The 14,469-nt window shown below is 43.8% G+C and overlaps 1 protein-coding gene across 2 annotated transcripts; it reads right to left on the bottom strand.

The window, feature by feature from the left end:
- Positions 1-1,663: 1,663 nt before the first annotated feature.
- LOC124005563 (SH3KBP1-binding protein 1-like) lies at positions 1,664-13,150 on the bottom strand. 2 transcript variants are annotated; one of them, XM_046314949.1, is made up of 17 exons: positions 12,958-13,150; positions 12,547-12,600; positions 12,332-12,377; positions 12,129-12,202; positions 11,946-12,004; positions 11,759-11,839; positions 11,505-11,675; positions 8,201-8,291; positions 7,897-8,087; positions 7,609-7,724; positions 7,282-7,369; positions 6,994-7,110; positions 6,348-6,518; positions 5,915-6,070; positions 5,551-5,832; positions 5,295-5,427; positions 1,664-4,390 (listed from the first exon to the last, which is right to left on the bottom strand). In XM_046314949.1, the coding sequence occupies exons 1-17, from the start codon at positions 13,035-13,037 to the stop codon at positions 4,018-4,020; spliced, it is 2,283 nt and encodes a 760-aa protein (XP_046170905.1). In that variant the 5' UTR covers positions 13,038-13,150; the 3' UTR covers positions 1,664-4,017. The 2 variants fall into 2 exon arrangements, with proteins under 2 accessions (XP_046170905.1, XP_046170904.1); XM_046314948.1 differs by having other exon boundaries at positions 6,348-6,536.
- Between the last annotated feature and the right edge of the window lie 1,319 nt (positions 13,151-14,469).

Below are 14,469 nucleotides of genomic sequence, written 5' to 3' on the forward strand. Positions count from 1 at the left end.
TTGCAGGAATCTCCTTGCGAATGATTTTGCCGAAGATTGTAACACCGCCGGGCTAGGCAACCTGAGCTTTTGCTATCTCAGTTGAAGTCAGTTTTTCACAATTCCTGACATTTAATCCTAGTAAAAATCCCGTTTTAGGTCAGTTAGGATCACTACTTTATTTTAAGAATGTGAAATGTCAGAATAATAGTAGAGAAGGATATAATTCAGCTTTGATTAATTGGGTGGGTCAGAAGTTCACATACACTTAATTTGTATTTGGTAGCATTGTCTTTAAATTGTTTAACTTAAGCCAAATGTTTCAGGTAGCCTTCCACAAGCTCCCCACAATAAGTTGGGTGAATTTTGGCCCATTCCCCTGACAGAGCTGGTGTAACTGAGTCAGGTTTGTTGGCCTCCTTGGTCGCACACACCTTTTCAGTTCTGCCCACAAATTTTCTATGGGATTGAGGTCAGGGCTTTGTGATGGCCACTCCAATACCTTGACTTTGTTGTCCTTAAGTCATATTGCCACAACTTTGGAAGTTTGCTTGGGGTCATTGTTCATTTGCGACCATGCTTTAACTTCCTGACTGATGTCTTGAGATGTTGCTTCAATATATCCACATAATTTTCCATCCTCATGATGCCATCTATTTTGTAAAGTGCACCAGTCCCTCCTGCAGAAAAGCACCCCCGCAACATGATGCTGTCACCCCAGTGCTTCACAGTTGGGATGGTGTTCTTCGGCTTGCAAGCATCCCCCTTTTTCCTCCAAACATAACGATGGTAATTATGGCCAAACAGTTCTATTTTTGTTTCATCAGACCAGAGGACATTTCTCCAAAAAGTACAATCTTTGTCCCCACGTGCAGTTGCAAGCTGTAGTCTGGCTTTTTTATGGCGCTTTTAGAGCAGTGGCTTCTTCCTTGCTGAGAGGCCTTTTAAGTTATTTCGATATAGTACTCGTTTTACTGTGAATATTGATACTTTTGTACCCGTTTCCTCCAGCATTTTCACAAGGTCCTTTTGTTTTTGTCCTGGGAATGATTTGAACGTACTTTGGTGCAAAAAGTGCATCTCTAGGAGACAGAACGCGTCGCCTTCCTGAGTGGTATGATGGCTGTGTGGTCCCGTGGACCCATGGTGTTTATACTTGTGTATTATTGTTTTGTACAGATAAACGTGGTACCTTCAGGCATTTGGAAATGGCTCCCAATGATGAACCACATTTTTTCTGATTTCTTTTGATTTTCCCATGATGTCAAGCAAAGAGGCACTGATTTTGAAGGTAGGCCTTGAAATGCATCCACAGGTACACCTCCAATTGACTCAAATTATGTCAATTAGCCTATCAGAAGCTTCTAAAGCCATGACATAATTTTCTGGCATTTTGCAAGCTGTTTAAAGGCACAGTCAACTTAGTGTATGTTAACTTCTGCCCCTCTGGAATTGTGATACAGTGAATTATAAATGAAATAATCTGTAAACAATTGTTGGAAAAATTACTTGTCATACTTACCAAAACTATAGTTTGTTAACAAGATATTTGTGGAGTGGTTGAAAAACGAGTTAATGACTCAAACCTAAGTGTATGTAAACTTCCAACTTCAACTGATATATATATATATATATATACACACACACACACATACACAGTACCAGTCAAAAGTTGACACCTATACACATTCCAGGGTTTTTCTTTATTTGTACATTGTTGAATAATAGTGAAGACATCAAAACTTGACTGTTACTATATATATATATATATATATATATATATATATATAGTCATAAAATGGCATTTAAAACAATGTAGGATAATGGGTTAAAAGCCTACCTTTGAGTTTCTTACAATTTCACAAAACATTCAAGGTGGTGCCAGTTTAACCAATGACACAAATACACACATAAATGGAAGAGTTTGACTAATAGTATGACTTTCTGCTTCATTTATGTGGCACATCATGGAATTGCAGAGGAAAAACAAATGCTACCAAAGTGAAAGACAAAAAAACAAAAACAAGTATTAGACAAGACAGTAAACATCGAGACATTTGAACACGCCTCTTCATCTGAGCTATTGAACTACGCTGTTGTCAATGACATATCAATCAACCCGGTTAACATTGCGACAGAAACCACTAAATACACAAACATGTGAAAACATGTTTATATTTTGTAAATATTCACCTAAGTGTTCAAATGGTTCAGAAAAAGCACAAAGAGATAGACCTCTACCGATGTTTGGTAGAATCACTCCACAATCAAGTTGCTTGTCCTTGTAACAAAGTTTCGGTAAAATGGTCATAACCCATAAAATAAAATAAAAACATAAAAACACAGGTACGTGAGGCACTGGGTTGTGATCTGGGGGAAGACTTGAAAAAGAATGATCCAAAATGGCAGTAAGTTAGTCAGATGTAACTAAACATATGAATGATAGACATTTTATCATTTATCTATAGATTCACCATCGGATTCTTCGTCAACAATCATCACTACATTTGATACTGCGTGTGCAGTAGGCTTATTGATTCATTTAAGGTACAGAACGCCAACCGTAGTGCAAAGCAGGAAGACTGAAAGAGAAACCTGTAGAGGATATCAGAAACGTTTATAGAGGCCAGCCAACCTGGACAGCTGATGAAACTGTGGTTTTGCACAACCGAATAATACCATTTTTGCCTCAGAGAAGCTAATCTGCGTGCTCATCCTAAAAAAAAATCTCAAATGCTCACTTTCGATGGCCCCACTGGAGAAGTGTGCTCTTCACAGATGAATCCCGGTTTCAACTGCACCGGGCAGATGGCAGACAGGGACGTTGTGTAGGCTAGAGGCATGCCCCATGGTGGCAGTGGGGTTACGGTATGGGCAGGTATAAGCTACGGACAACAAACAAAAGAGCATTTTATCAATGCCAATTTGAGTGCACGGCAATGGAGCCTGGTGGGAGTAGCTACAGGAGGACGGACGCATTGTAATGGCTGGAATGATAGACATGGAACGGAGTCAAACATGTGGTTTCCATATATTTGATTTGTTATATACACAGTTCCATTTATTCCATTCCAGCCATTACCATGAGCCCACCAGCCTCCACGGATGCACAGAGATACCGTGACGAGATCCTGAGGCCCATTGTCATGCCATTCATCTGCCGCCATCACCTCATGTTTCAGCATAATACACTGACCCGTGTTGCGAGGACCTGTACACAAAATGTCCCAGTTCTTCCATGGCTTGCATTCTCAGATGTGTTGTGCTGCATAAGGCAAATGGTGGTCACACCAGATACGCACTGGTTTTCTGACCCCACTATAAAAATGTTTAAGGTATCTGTGACAAACAGATGCATAGGTGTATTCCCAGCTATGTGAAATACATAGATTAGGGCCTAATGATTTCATTTCAATTGACTGATTTCCTTATATGAACTGTAACGCAGTAAAATCTTTGAAATTGTTGCATTTATATTTTTGTTCAGTGTAATTTAATGAAATGGACTGCTCTACCAAATGCAACCGAACAACTGTATACATGGCTAGATTTACAATGTGTATCATCAACACATTGACAGTTTGGATATATGTTGTATATGAATCTTTTGAAAACAGAGGAATGACATTTGATATGTGTCCTTGATAGGAAATGTCCATAAATGCGACAATAGGTGCAGTCACTAAACCACACATGCTCAGAAACACCAAAAGCGTCCATTGTTAGTCCACTCACCCATACATCACAGAGCCAGTCAGAAGCTGGTCTCATTCATAGGGGGGTTTAGAACTGGTGGGGGGCACAGGGGAGGAGCTCTCTGGAGTGGCTGCTGCAGCCTCAGGGGGCGGGACTTCTGTAGTAGGGGAGGTGTCAGCTCGACGAGGCGACACGGGGGTCTGGGAGCGGGTTGGACTGACGATTGTAGCAGGGGCAGGGCTGGGTGAGGTGGGCTGCGGCCGGCGAGGCGATGAAGTTGGGGAGGCTGCAGGGGGGCTGGAGAAAGAAGCGGGGGTCCGTAGGCCCAGTCTAGCCTCCAACTCAGAGCATACAGCCAGGCTGCGCCGCGTTCCCCCCCTCCGCCCCTCCTGCAGAGTCCGAGACCTTGGCAAGCTCCTGACAACGCTCAACAAAACTACCCCTGCGCAGAGACCCCATGCCAGCGTCCCGGTCTCTGTCCTGGGGGACGGTGCGGCCGGGCCGGGGGCTGCCACTGCTGCGGAGGGAGGCCTGGCTCAGACCCAAGTGGTGGGGCTGGATGCCCAACCCCGCCATGGAGAGAGCCATGTCCCGGGGCTTGGTGAGGGGCACCGGAGGGGCCTGGCGGGGCAGGCTACCAGAGAAGGGACCCGAGCTGCTCACACCTCCTCTGGTCCCACGCTCTCTGGAGCTCTCACTCAGCTGGGACTGCAAACTGCAGAGACAAGAAACAGAGATAATATGATCATGGCCTAAAATGTACTTTTTGTTCCACCAGCCACTGTGGCAGGTAGATTTTATTTTAAAATTTACCACTCAGATTTTTTTTTACCAGCCCAAAAACATTTGCCATAATTACAATCTCTGGAATTTTTCTAAAACAAAAAATGTATTAGTAAGAAGTAATGTGGTATATTGCTTCATTAAATGTTTTCTTTTAAACCAAAATATCAGATGAGACGATGTTCAGCTGCCCCTTTTAAGGGCGGACGGTTACCGTGGTAACGAGGCTACTCGAGTCATGCCATGCGTCTGTAAGATTTGGGATGTGACTCGTAGTAGACATTGTCTACAGCGTCTCTTCACTATCAGTTGAAGCAGCAGATTCAAACAAACATTGAAAAAAACCACGCTTGTGAACACAACAATGTAAATAGCCAAGAAACACCAGGAAAAAGTCTCATTTTGCTGACTTGAGTAAATTAGACCAACTTTTATGCCTGTGCCTCCAAAAAATTTATCTATCAGGGGTTCACTTACATTGCGCAAAGCTGTTGCTGCGTGAGGTGGGATTTGTATTCCTTTGTGCAATTAGAAACACTATACTTTGAAGGAACCTACTTCAGCATTTTTCGCACATACTCTCATACTTTACTTTTGATTCTATTTTTATTCACAAATGTGAATGCAACGCTCACACTGTAGAGCCCTGCAAATTGACCACCCCCCAAATTAAAGCTACTCGCATTTTGGTGGGTGTTCATTTTATGCCCTGAACATGTGCACGGCACATGTGCACTTGCAAAAAGGATAGCTTCAGTGGGTTAATATACGCAGCTGTATGGGTCATGTAGCAGGTGCGTGATTACATGGGCAGTTGGCAATGGTGGCTGGTGTACCTGGAGGTGGAGGCTCGGGGGGTGGAGGAGTGGGTGAAGGAGGCAGCGGGACTCATGTCGGGCGTACGGGTCAGAGCCAGGTCACACTGGTCCAGCAGCTCCAGGAGCTCCTCCTCTGTGGGGCCGCCCAGCGCTGAGGGACAACCAGACAGAGACAGTCAGAGGCCTCAACTCAACTTCTAGGACACATCCCTTAAGCAAACCAGTCGACACAACAACAAAAAAGCCAGGTGTTTTAGAGCGGAGGTTGTCTTACCCCTGATGTCCACTTTCCCTGCGATCTCCATGGCGGTGGTCAGGTCCCACATCTGGATGCTACCGTTGGCGTGGCCACCGAAGAGGTAGCGGCGGGGACGTGAGCCGATGCGGCTGGACCCCTCGCACTCGTGCACCATGAAGGAGGTGATGGAGGTGCCGTCCACAGAGCGCACCTCGCACACCCTCTTCCCGTTGGACGAGAGGCGCACGTAGAGTTTGTCTGTGTCGGGGACGACCCTCTGGATAAACACCTGCTGGTCGTCTCGCTCGCCATACGGACCTGTTAGAGAGGAACACGCACCCTTACAGTACATACCCTTACAGTCCTTTTCTCATTGCATCTCTGACCTCTGTCTGCTTACCTATCTCAGTGCCGGCAGCACAGCCCCCGTGGCCGTCGATGTCCTCCAGAGAGAGGATCTTGAAGGAGGTGAGGGGGGTGGAGCCTGGCTGGGTGGAGATCATGCCCCTGAAGCGAGTCACCGTCCAGGTCCGCACGTGGTTGTTGTCTGCACACACTGACGACACAACAGGGTTAGCCCAAAGACATCTGCATGATGGGCCTCATCTTCTGCACTAAACTTGGAGGACCAACGTTTCTCTGTCAGCAACATCAATGTTTAACGTATCGCCGTGTCAGCTGACATCCGAAAAGACAAAAATCAAATCAACCCCCATGTAGCTAAATTAATTCATAAGCATAACATCCAACAGCTCACAAGCGGAGTTGGTAGAATACACAGCGAAGTAACGATCATCCCTAAAACGTGGAGGCTCCTAGCCAACCATTCTCACCTGATATGAGATGCTTCTCAGAGAGCATGATCTTGGTGACGGGGCTACGGTGGACTGAGAAGGTCTGGAAGAGCTGGGGCCCAGAGCCCACGGTCTCCGGGTGCTGCACTATGACCCGCACCGTGCCCGAGCTGGTCCCGTAGGCGATCTCGATCCAGTTGCCGCTGTCGCCTGACGACACATTGGGGACTTTTATCCCATACACTATTTTAGCCTCAATGCATGCGGTGTTCTGTACCGTGCATGTCAAGAAATGGAAGTGGATAGTCAGCCGGTAGACCCAAAAAGGTTAAGGTTGAGGTATTAGGATCGAAATTGGTTCAAGTTAGTGTTCATGTTAGGGACGTGAGGTTAGGGTAAAGGTCAAGATTAGTTTAAAGGTTAACGTTAGGTAAAGAGTTAGCGAAACGCCACCGGGAACCATTCAAAATCTGCCAGCTGCCTATAAAATTACCATTGTTGACCATAAATGAAGTAACATGGCAAACAAGTTTTTCAGAAAATAATTGTTTTGCAACATGTATTTATTAAGTTTCTATTTCCAATAACCACAATTGACCAATTGATACTTGCTAATCCTTAAAAACATACAGAAAAAAGCAATTAATTTCAGTGAAGGTAAAAAAATCGAAACGGGCAGACATACTTGTTTTGGGCGTGAGGTAGACACTGAGAGCAGTGACAGCGTCCTCCGTGGGGTCGCGGTACAACTCTGTCACTAGGAGGTCATTGTCCTTCATCCTCAATGGAAACTTCTGAACATCTGTTGACAAGAACACGTCCATGAGAGGTCTATATTTTGCAACTGTATTCATATACTTATACTGAATGATGTACTACAAAAACAACGTGTGACTGCATTCTTCTACACAGAAAAACTATTTCAATAGTTGTCCATTATTGCGTCATAGGTAGAAAAGATGACTTCCCTTACCTATATAATATATGGACCCATTGTTACAGCCTAGAATGAGGAAGGAACCGGCAGTGTCATAGCTATTAATGGGAACGACATCTTGATTCTGAGAAGGGAAAGACAAAAGGAAAACATGAAATGGTGTACAACACATATAATATATGCCATTTAGCCAACACAACTTACAGTCCGGTGTGCATACATTTTACATATGGGTGGCCCCGGGAATCGAACCCACAATCCTAGTGTTGGCAACTGAGCCATACAGGACCACATATATTATTAATACACATAATATGCTCTTTTGACGTGACATTCTAACAGAACGTACGGACACAACTTTACCTGCCAATGTTTGGTCACTGCATTCCATACTCCCACTTTCCCTGTGTGGCTGGTGGCAATAAGCTGGTTCCCCACGAAGAAGAGAGCCTCCACGGGGACATTCAGACTGAACACACCTGGAGGGAAGCAGGTACAACGGAGACCTATTAGCACGGCCCTTTACAATAAGCCCCCACAACTACCTATGACATTGTCTCTTAAAGTACTAAACGACAAGTCAACAAACAATAAAAACTCTACCCGTAACATTTGTTTTAACACTGTGCGTTCATCCGTTTGTGGACTGACCGATCTCGTTGCCGTTGCCGTCGGGACAGATAGTCCAGAGGATGATCTCTGTGCCCGAGGCCACGGCCACCATCTTGTCGTTGTCTCCCAGGGAGCCGCCCATCACCTTGGCGTTGAGTGCCACCCTGTCAATCACCCAGTCCAGGCGGGGACTGGTGAACACTTGCTGCCAGCCCGTAGACTCCTTCACTCTGATGGACGGCACAGTTTAAACACCCTCGACGGTCCTTACACCCCCCCACCCAAAAAAAAGACTGATTCATACGACGCTGTGATATCGTACACGGAAGTCCTGTGTTCTTACCGGTAGCAAACAACAAACTGGGCATAAGCCACAGCGATCCAGTTGTGGTGGCCACAGATGATGCGGACCATGCCTGGGTCTGCAAGCTGAGCTGTGTCGGAAGGGAAAGATGAACAGGCGTGGGTGAAGGTGAACCCTCCAGGTTGATAATATTCCCTTAACAAATAAATGGCTCCAGGTTAGAGCTTTTACTTTCAATCCATTGCAACTAGACAAGACATATTGATTGATGCTAAATATAAATAAACATATATTGAAGCTAAATAGAATGTCAAAATACTGGCCGAAAGATCGTCACGGTCCGAGTCACGGACGGTTCACTCTAGCCCTAGTGCTCACCTTACACAGACCTGCACCTTGGAGACTGTTTGCACCAACGCCCCACACATCCAACCCCTTATACATAAACACAGACCCGCACGGGTCAGTTCTTTGGAGACACACTCACCCCGCGCCCATATTCCGAGCCCCACCCCATATCCAGCAACAGGACAGATTTTTCTCTGCAACCCCACCCACATATAATTATTAAGAGAGCTGATCCGTGACCCGCCAAATAACATCAATTTAGTTCATTGTTTTTTATGACTCCAGAGTAGTAGGCTACTAGGCCATTTCCCTTCCCTGCATGAATGAATTTGACTGCATCTCTATTCAACATTAGGATAAAAGGAAACCATGCCATGAATTAAGAGCGATAGGCCTATCTTCTTAGTTACACGATGCATCACATTGACAACCCAAATTGCTTTGAAAAAGAGCCTTCTAATTACCTAATGAAAGCCTATAGCCGACATAAAACGCCATTATATTAAATATTGTTTAGATAACTAAATAGTTTAATTGAAACTTAGATATACAATTCCCAAAATCAAATTGGCTATAGGCTGCAAAAATAGCCTGTATTCATTTAGCAGGCTACTGGCTACTCAAACTTTTACCAGCCGCAGGGGTTTCAACTTTATATAGCCTGCTTACGGTCTAAATGAATGAAAGCCTGAATTAATTTAGCCTAATACCGAATGTTAGGAGTAGATTCCTAGAGGAAGAAGTATTTTCTATCTACTAAACGTCTTGGTAAGTCACGGTACTTAAAAAAAAAAACTTTAAAGTACTTTTTTTTAGGAGAGTGGTCTGCTCGATTATTTGATTGACAGTTCTGGTCGCCTAGCGATGGACATTAGTCCCGCTTCAAGAAGTGGCATTCCTTTACAGACCAGTAAAATGCCCATTCAGTGGCCCTTCGAAACGATCTCCAGAGAAGGTTGTGTCGGCAAAGCCGTCGTGTACCCAGACATAAAAACATGCCATAGCCAAGGCGCTTTCAAGGGTACAGTGGCAAGAAAAAGCATGTGAACCCTTTGGAAATACCTGTATTTCTGCATAAATTGGTCATAAAATTTGATCTGAACTTCATCTAGGTCACAACAATAGACAAAGAGTCTGCTTAAAAATAATGACATGTTTTCATGTCTTTATTGAACACCCCATGTAAACATTCACAGTGCAGGGTGGAAAAAGTATTATTGAATCCAAGGGTTCACACTGGTTGACCCTCCTTTGGCAGCACTAACCTCAACCAAACATTTTTCGCGGGGTCAGACTTGCACAACGGTCAGGAGGAATTTTGGACCATTCCTCCTTACAAAACTGTTTCAGCTCAACAATATTCTTGGGATGTCTGGTGTGAACCTCTCTCGAGGTCATGCCACAGCATCTCAAATCGGGTTTAGGTCAGGACTCTGACTGGGCCACTCCAGAAGGCGTATTTTCTTCTGTTGAAGCCATTCTGTTGTTGATTTACTTCTGTGTTTTGGGTCGTTGTCCTGTTGTATCACCCAACTTGTGTTGCGCTTCAATTGGCAGACAGATAGCCTTACATTCTCCTGCAAAATGTCTTGATAAACTTGGAAATTCATTTTTCTGTCGATGATAGCAAGCTGTCCAGGCCCGGAGGGAGCAAAACAGCTCCAAACCATGATGCTCCCTCCACCATACTTTACAGTTAGAATGAGGTTTTTGATGTTGATGTGCTGTGCCTTTTTTCCTCCACACGTAGTGTTGTATGTTCCTTCCAAACTGCTCAACTGTAGTTTCATCTGTCCACAGAATATTTTGCCAGTAGCGCTGTGGAACTTCCAGGTATACTTTTGCAAACTTCAGACTTGCAGCAATGTTTTTTTTGGACATCAGTGGCTTCTTGTTCAGTGTTTTACGTATCGTAGACTTGTCAACAGAGATGTTAGAATGTTCCAGAGATTTCTGTGATTCTTTAACTGACACTCTAGGACTCTTCTTAAACCTCATTGAGCAATTCTGTGCCTAGCTCTTGTAGGCATCATTGCAGGATGACCACTTTGAGGGAAAGTAGCAACAGTGCTGTACTAATTTATAGACATTTTGACTTACTGTGGACTGATGAACATCAAGGCTTTTAGAGATTCTTTTGTAACCCTTTCCAACTTTGTGCAAGTCAACAATTCTTAATCTTAGGTCGTCTGAGATCTCTTTTGTTCCGAGGCATAGCTCACATCAGGCAATGCTTCTTTTGAACAGCAAACTCAAATTTTGTGAGTGTTTTTTTTAATAGGGCAATGCAGCTCTAACCAACATCTCCAATCTCGTCTCATTGATTAAACTCCAGGTTAGCTGACTCCTGGCTCCAATTAGCTTCTGGAGAAGTCATTAGCCTAGTGGTTCACATACTTTTTCCAACCTACACTGAATGTTTAAATTATGTATTCACTATAGACAGGAAAAATAAACTAATAACACATAAATTATTGTAAGCACACTATGTTTGTCTATTGTTGTGACTTAGATAAAGATCAGATCAAATTTGATGACCAATTTATGCGGAAATCCAGGTAATTCCAAAGGGTTCACATACTTTTTTCTTGCCACTGTATATGACTGCGGGAGATGAAACTTCATTGACCAGCCCTAGCTGTCATGCAGAATAATGTTGCTATTACATATGTATTGTAAATTGACATGGAATTTTGTGATTTAAAAAAATAAATCAACAGTACCCCCCCTAGAGGCAAGTTGAAACATTTGTCACATCCCTAATGCATACTACCTCTTCTATTAGTTATTTTTTTACTTGAATCTCATTGTTATTACTGATGTTGATTGTACTGCACTATTGAGGAAACTACCACATAAGCATTTTGCTGCACCTTTTCAAATGACATTTTATTGGTCACATACACATATTTAGCAGATAATATTGCAGGTGTAGAGAAATGCTTGTAAAATGTGTATGCGTATGTTAAATGTGCATGTGATTCTGAGGCCTTACCACCACTTATCCTCTCCTCAATCGTTGCTTTACCCAGTATGCCCGCGTTGCCCAGGTTGGGTGGCATGGTGTTGCTACGTCTCACTGGAGCCCTCTCCATGTGCAAGGCACAGCCCACCATATACTGAGGTCCCGCCACACTGTGACGGTTTCTCCGCTTCGCCGGGTACACTGGTGAACAAGAGGAGACGATCAGGAAATCAAACTTATTAAAACACACACTTTGACTGTCCTTGAAGTGAAGTCAAATCTACCTGGAGGCGGCAGATAGCCATTGAAGAGCACATTTCCACAGGAAGATCGGTCCAGTTCGTCACAAAGCTGCAGTTTACGCACTGAGGAAGAGGGGGAAAAAAGTAACCAAGGTACAGACAAGAACACACACAAAAAAAAGACTCTCATTCACAGCTGTATTGGACTAGCTACTGGCTACTTTCTTACCCAACGGAGTGATTCCATAGAACTCCGCTTCATGCATGAGCAGGTGCACATTTATAGACCTAAAAAGAAAGATTAAGAAATCTAATTTGGAAAACAACTTGCCGTCAAGGCTGAATAGATTATTTTTATTGTTTTATTATTTTTACTCTAATTGTAAACACATGTAAACAAAGGAATCAGCACCTGGGAAACAACTCTTTGGTACGCAGGAAGTTCAGTATGGGAGTAAAGAGAGATGGGTCCCGATCTATGAAGATCTGTGGGAGATAAAGGTCAGCAGCACATTACAAATATGTTATAAGTAGCCCTAAGTGGTTGCCAATATCAAATAGGTTTATATACACATAACCTAGTTTAAAAAAAAAAATCGATTTCAGTCAACTTACCGCTCCAGTTTCATCCTTCAAGGTTGAGATCCTCCCACTTAGAAGACTGGCAGAGAAAACACATCTCACTAGTTAGACCGTACTGAGCTACAGCAAATGACCACATGCCATCTCTATGGGTCGGTAATTAATGAGTTGGAGTGGGTCATTATGAAGAAACTTGTGAATTTAATAAAAGGCATTGGCCTAGGTCTCAAAATAAAGAGTTTACCTACCTTGAGAAAAAGGAGTCTGGGACCCATGTCAATGTCTGTCTGGAGGTGCTGAACCTGAAACAACATGATCACTCAAATGAGCATACACACAGACTCAAGTTTGATCAAGTTCAAATCCATTGAAAAGCTAGCAAGCTAACATTACCGAGCTAGCTAGCTTTACACTTCCGGCTGCACTGTGAAGTCAGTCGTTGCTAACGTTACTGTCAGAGACATAAGGTTTAGCTGGAAAAATATCTAACTAACAGTAGTTCGTTTGCTAACTTAAGACAATGTTACTAACGTTATTTGATTACCAAAAATATTTAGTTAGCTAGCCAGCCAGCAACTTTTACATAGCTAGCTAGCATTCACCCAACAACAATAGCTAGCAGGCGGTAGCTAACAATTCAAAGTAATGCCAGTCCTCACCTTTTTCCTCCAACGTTTAAATGGATAATGTCTCCGGTCCTTGCTATATTAGCCATATTGTAAGCTGTGTGAATGTTCATGCATTGCCCACAAAGTTAACGTTTGAATTAATCATCACAAAAAGTATTTAACCAACGACAACGTTAGCCACATAATTATTCTGTTACAACTTCCTGAAACAGAACCTTCTTCTTCTGTGGTGTCTGACAGTCAACAACAACCATATTTTCATCGTCGCCGCGCCACAAGGTGTTCTGGAGTGCGGAGTACTGGTGCGATTTACCCAAGTATTGTTTTTACTGTAGGCTACAAGCAACGTCTGACATAATACATATGATCTGGTCAGTAAACACACTAAATGACCAAAGGTTATGTGGACACCTGCTCGTCAAACATTCCATTCCAAAATGATGGATTAATAGGGAGTTGCTATAAACAGCCTCCACTCTCTGGGAAGGCTTTCCACTAGATGTTGGAACATTGCTGCAGGGACTTACTTCCATTCAGCCACACGGCACTGATGTTGGGCGATTAGGCCTGGCTCGCAGTCGGCATTCCAATTCATCCCAAAGGTGTTCGATGGGTTTCATGTCGGGGCTCTGTGCAGGCCAGTCAAGTTCTTCCACACCAATCTCGACAAACCATTTCTGTATAGACCTCGCTTTGTGCACGGGGGCATTGTAATGCTGAAACAGTAAAGGGCCTTCCCCAAACTGTTGCCACAAAGTTGGAAGCACAGAATCATCTAGAATGTCATTGTGTGCTGTAACGTTAATATTTGCCTTCACTGGAACTAAGGGGCCTAGCCAGAACTATGAAAAACAGCCCCAGACCATTATTCCTCCTCCAGCAAACTTTACAGTTGGCACTATATGCATTGGGGCAGGTAGCGTTCTCCTGGCATCCACCAAATCCAGATCACTCCAGAGAACGCATTTCCACTGCTCCAGAGTCCAATTGCGGAGAGCTTTACATCACTCCAGCCGACGCTTGGCATTGTGCATAGTGATCTTAGGCTTGTGTGCAGCTGCACAGCCATAGAAACTTGTTTCCTGAAGCTCCTGACGAACAGTTCTTGTGCTGACGTTGCTTCCAGAGGCAGTTTGGAACTCGGTCGTGAGTGTTGCAACCGAGGACAGACGATTTTTACACGCTACACACTTCAGCATGCGGTGGTCCTGTTCTGTGAGCTTGTGTGGCCTACTACTTTGCTGCTAAGCCATTGTTGCTCCTAGATGTTTGCACTTCACAATAACAGCACTTACAGTTGGCAGGGGCAGCTCTAGCGGGGCAGCAATTTCACAACCTGACTTGTTGGAAAGGTGGTATCCTATGACGGTGCCACGTTGAAAGTCACTGAGCTCTTAAGTAAGGCCATTCTACTGACAATGTTTGTCTATGGAGATTGCATGGCTGTGTGCTCATTTTATACACCTGTCAGCAACGGGTGGGGCTGAAATGGCCAAATCCACTAATTTGAAGGGGTGTCTACATATTTTTGTACATATAGTG

Source organism: Oncorhynchus gorbuscha, linkage group LG19 (assembly GCF_021184085.1).
Source record: "Oncorhynchus gorbuscha isolate QuinsamMale2020 ecotype Even-year linkage group LG19, OgorEven_v1.0, whole genome shotgun sequence".
Classification (NCBI taxonomy): Eukaryota; Metazoa; Chordata; class Actinopteri; order Salmoniformes; family Salmonidae; genus Oncorhynchus; species Oncorhynchus gorbuscha.